This window comes from Empidonax traillii, unplaced genomic scaffold (assembly GCF_003031625.1).
Source record: "Empidonax traillii isolate 1590-97213 ecotype Southwest subspecies unplaced genomic scaffold, ASM303162v1 scaffold48:size2401408, whole genome shotgun sequence".
Classification (NCBI taxonomy): Eukaryota; Metazoa; Chordata; class Aves; order Passeriformes; family Tyrannidae; genus Empidonax; species Empidonax traillii.
The window spans coordinates 124,288-129,039 of NW_020955241.1; the positions used below are offsets into that span (position 1 = coordinate 124,288).

The window sequence follows — 4,752 nt, forward strand, 5'->3', positions numbered from 1 at the left end:
GTATATTTTTTTATGTTAATATTCCTATAAATAATTCCCTCATTTTTCTAACTCTTGTCATTTCACACTGATCTTGCTGTTCATTCAAACCATTACCAAGAATTGTAATGATCAAGTAGCTTCTCTGCACATTAAACTGAATAACTTTTCCTGACTTCTGCATGGTGGCTTGTGTAAAGATACTTTGTTGAAGGTACCCCTGAAAGCCTGAATATTATTGTTTCAGCTCAGCCACCTGGTTTGAACAGAGTTGTTACCTCCCAGCTAACCCAGCTTTTTCTGACTGTCACCCTGGAGTGCCCATTTTATGAGGTACAGTACACATGAAACCAGAAGTGATGAAGCATTTCTGTCTGATTGATTTGTGTGCTTGACAGAACTGACTTAACTCTTAGGTTATTAAAGTACTTTTTTTGTATTTCCAAATACTTTTCCAACAACTATTTGCTTTCTGTGTTTGGCTTGTGAAGTTGTGAAGCACAAAAAGAGATCAGGCACACTTTGATCTTGGCCTGACTGGAGAGGAGTGGAAACAGTTGTGAATTTCTCATGAGTGTATTCAGCATGACAGCATGGAAGCTTGGTGAGGATGTCCTGGTGGTTAGGGGACTTGGGGGGATTCCAGCAGATCATACCTTAGACTGTAGGTCTTTCAACAGACTTGGCTTTGAAATGCACAGAACACAATTTCCTACATTAATGAGTTAATTACAGAAATGTTATCTCCTTTTTCTTTTGTTTGATTTGGTGTTCTGTCCTTATGTAGGGTCCGAAACTCCATCCAAAGTATCAAGTAAAGGCCTTTCCCACGCCTCACAGTTCTTGTGATGTTCACCTCCTTAAAAGGGTGAAGACTGGATTACTTTATTTACTAAAAAAAAGAATATATTTTGCATCAGAGGTATCAACACCATATTTCTACACAGTTGGTAAGTAACATTTCTTTAGATTAATAATTAAATGTGAGTTTATGCTGCCAAAACTTTAATTCCCTTTTGTGAGAGTTCTAAATTTTGCAAATTCAGAAAAAGTAAACTAGAATACAAAACTCTGTAGAAGGTCTGAAATGGGGAACTTCAAGTAAATCCATTTTTATAGTCAGAAAGAAGAAAAGGAGGAGAAAAGAACTACAGCATTTCTTGGAATTCATGCACTGAAAATAGCTGCTAACTCTTGTATTCTTTATTTTTACTATCAGCTCCTTATCCTTCAAACAATTTGTGTAATGTAAAGCAAAATGAGGCAGTGCCACTTGCCTCCTCTCCTTGCTTTAGTGGTGAGTAGAGAAAGGGAGAACTGGAAGGTGGTCAGCCCTGTGCCCTGCTCAGCTGGGCTCCTCTGCCCTCAGCAAGAACAATTGACAACATATAGTCAGTGGGGGGTTGTGGGCTGTAGGAGAGGAGTGAGCAAAACAGTGTTTCGTGAAGCAGGAAAGGCAACAGAGAAGGTAGTGATGAGGAAAGATGTGTGCCCGGGAGGGATGGGTGATAATACGGTGTTGAGGGAAGGGCCTCTTGGATGCCATGGGTGTTGGAGGGATTTAAAATGAAAGAGAGGGATGATTCCAGAATTTTTCTGTCTTCAGCTTCCACATGGGTGTTGAAGTTGGCAGGGTTTAGGTCCAAAACTCATGTTTGCAAATTGACATAATCTAGAAAATTAGGGAATTAATGAGAAAAACAAAGAATGGGGGCAGAGAGAGAAACTCTTCACAAAGCCCTCAAATTCCAGAGACCCTAGCCACACCAGCAAGGTGCCATTTGACTACATTATGGTTTTCGGTGGACTTGGAATACTAATTTGCTGGTTAGCACTAGGAAAGGCTGAAGTGTTACTATTCATAATTTATTTGTTTTAAGTCTGTACACATCTTTTGCAAGCCTCTGTGATTCAGAAAAAAAAAGAATTATGATAGTGTTTTAGTTATTTTATAAAACAGTGAACTCAGGATGAGAAATAGAGTAAACAGTTCATTATATGAATGAGCTTTAATGTCACTTGTTTTTTCATTTGTCCTAGATATCGAAATTAAATTAGATGAGGAAGGTTTTGTATTGCCTGTAGCCCAATGTGAAGAGGTACACAAACGGTAAGAGAATAAAATAAACCATTGGTAAGATGTTGGTTAACATTGACAAAGAGTATCCATGGTGAGAGACTGGCAAAATTTATTTGGAGTTTTTTCATTGACTTCAGCTAAGTTAAGGTTTCACACTAAAACCACTGACAAAAGGACAAAATTAACAATCTGTGCATTTTGCTTATTGTTTTGCCACCTGACTAGGTGATGTCAGCCAATTAGTCTCTTTAACCATTGGCAGTCAAGAGATCCTGATTTGGCTTCTGTTAATGTATTTAGATCTTCTGTAATTCATTTTCAAATTAAAAGTAAATTCTGATCAAGTGTATTTGCATAGATATAAGAGTTTAAGCTAGTTCACAAATTTACTTCTGTAAGGAATCCTGCATAATGAGGATATTTGCTACAGATGCTGGGGGTTTTAATTGACAAATGCATAGGTGTTTAAAAAATATGTTAAACAAGGGTTATTTTGAGAAACTTTAGATAATCTTAAGCAAACTGCCTGTGTGGTATTTGCAACAGCACTTCTGTGAATAAAGCAAAATACTTTGAAAAGGTTATGCTTTCTCCAGCTTAACCTTCACAAGACTCAGAGACTAATATAGATTTTTTCAAAATCCCATGCTTAAATGCTTAAGAATGGGCTTTACTGTTTTTTTTACATAACAGTTTTCATCTGTAAATAAGGTCACAATGTTCTTAACATACTAAAAATTAAGCAACTCTTTAACAGTAGCTATAGAAACGAAGGAGAGGAAATTTAGTTATAATCCATGATGCTGCCAATCATACGTATAGGTTTAACTTAAACAGATTTAGCTTAAACTTAACTTTGATTTGAACTGTAATAGATTTAAAAGGTAAAGTAAGTTAAATAAATTTAGCTGCTGAAATGCTTTCAAGCTGAGGCAAGTTTTTTGTGTGTTTTTCCTTCTAAAAGAATTCAGACCAGCTTACTAGTATTAAAAATATCAAACTCTTATTAACTTGTATGGTAATTTTTGTTCAGAGTAAAAAAAAACTTTTCAGACCAGTTTTTCACTAAGCTTCAGGCTTTTGCCTCCCACCCTTAAATTGAGTGATTTAAATTGTCCTGAACTCCCATCCTGCAAAATCTGATTCAAGGTGGTATAAGGAAGTAAGAAGGGAGGTATTGTTTCATGCTTCTTAGGAACTGCAGTATTTGTGAATAAATAACTGATTGTTGGGGAGTTTTCTTCCATGCTAAACTTATGCTTGATTTTAGAATTGCCCTCTGTGTTGATGGTCGAAATAGATTTTGTGCTAATAGCCACAATCTGTTGGGAGAAGAAGCTATTAAACAGAGACATCTTCAGTTACTTGGTTATGAAGTTGTGCAGGTAAAGTCCAAAGACAGTAATTTGCTTTTGCTCTGGCTATATAAACATGTAAAAAATTATTTTACAATGCTTAGAACTAAAGTAATTTGTAAGGCAGATGTAGTTTTGTCCTTGCTATATTATGTTCTCCCTGCCTAGCTTTTGCCTCTTTGAGGGCATACGGGAAGTCCATTTTGTTCCTTGGATCAGTTAGTGTATTCTGTCTGTGTTTTCTGCTAAATAGTGGCTGCTTGAAAGATTACATCTCTGCAGTGATTAATTCAAGTTCTTGACTTACAGGCAAATCTTGTGTAAGAGTTCTGTTAAATTGGCATTTTTAATTAAATTCTTGTTTAAAATGTTTAAATTTGGACTTTAAAAAGAGGAGTTAAAAAAAAAACCAAACTGATTTGTATTGTAAATAAAATGTTCACAGCAAGCATATCTTTATTTTGCCTGTTGAATTAAATAGGAGTATTTTTACCTTTAAACATACTTTTAGTTTGTCAAGATTTTATTTTCCTTTTATAATCACTTATTACATAAGACTGACTTCATAATATTTAACTTAGTTTATGGATATCACTCTGTCTTACAATAATCTCTTTTCAGGTGATTTACAGATTTACATACGCTTAAGATTAAATGTTTCATTTTAAAGCAGAAAAATCTTGGATGTGTAATTTTTCATCTGCTTAATGAACATCTATCTTACCCAGTTGTTTATTAAAAGGTATTTCCAGCAATCATTTTTGTTTTGTTTCCAGATTCCATTTTTTGAGATAGAAAGTCTAGAAAACTGCAGGAAAATGGCAGAATATCTACACAAAAAAATCTTTCCTCATACATATGGACTCAGAAACTGACACTGTAGAATGCCACTAAATCACAGGTTTACCTCCTGTACTACAGAGTGTAAATACTGTGCACGGAAGAAAACTGGTGTTTCCTAAATAACTGCAACTCAGATAGTTTCAGCTTCTGGACTTGAAACCTTCCAATATTTGGAACAATTGACATGTAAAGAGTAATAAAGAGCGTCATATTTTTTTAAGTTTTGTGTGAGTATTTATTATACGTTGACAGATGTGAGTGCCAGATAGTCACTGCTGCTTTTCCCTTGTATTTACTCATTCTAATTCACAGCTGCAAACAGACACGTGACCATTCAAGGATAATGGCCAGTCTGAATGTAGAGAATATGCCATGCTACCTACTAATTGGGGCTTTCTTCACAGTACAAGACATTGTGCAGTTTACTTATAGCTTGTGTAATTTCCCAAGTCTTTCATAAAGCTAAAATTTGCAGTAGTTGCAGAAGCAGTATTG

General features: G+C 35.3%; 1 protein-coding gene across 1 annotated transcript in view; it reads left to right on the top strand.

Annotated features, from left to right (window-relative positions):
• FASTKD3 (FAST kinase domains 3) overlaps window positions 1-4,477 on the top strand; it is a 7,426-nt gene extending 2,949 nt beyond the window's left edge. The window contains exons 3-7 of the mRNA XM_027878944.1: window positions 227-312; window positions 767-929; window positions 2,020-2,089; window positions 3,330-3,444; window positions 4,191-4,477. Of these exons, the coding sequence (XP_027734745.1) occupies window positions 227-312; window positions 767-929; window positions 2,020-2,089; window positions 3,330-3,444; window positions 4,191-4,289 (533 nt within the window). The 3' untranslated portion in view covers window positions 4,290-4,477. The remainder of the gene's footprint in view (window positions 1-226; window positions 313-766; window positions 930-2,019; window positions 2,090-3,329; window positions 3,445-4,190) is intronic.
• Window positions 4,478-4,752: the final 275 nt, after the last annotated feature.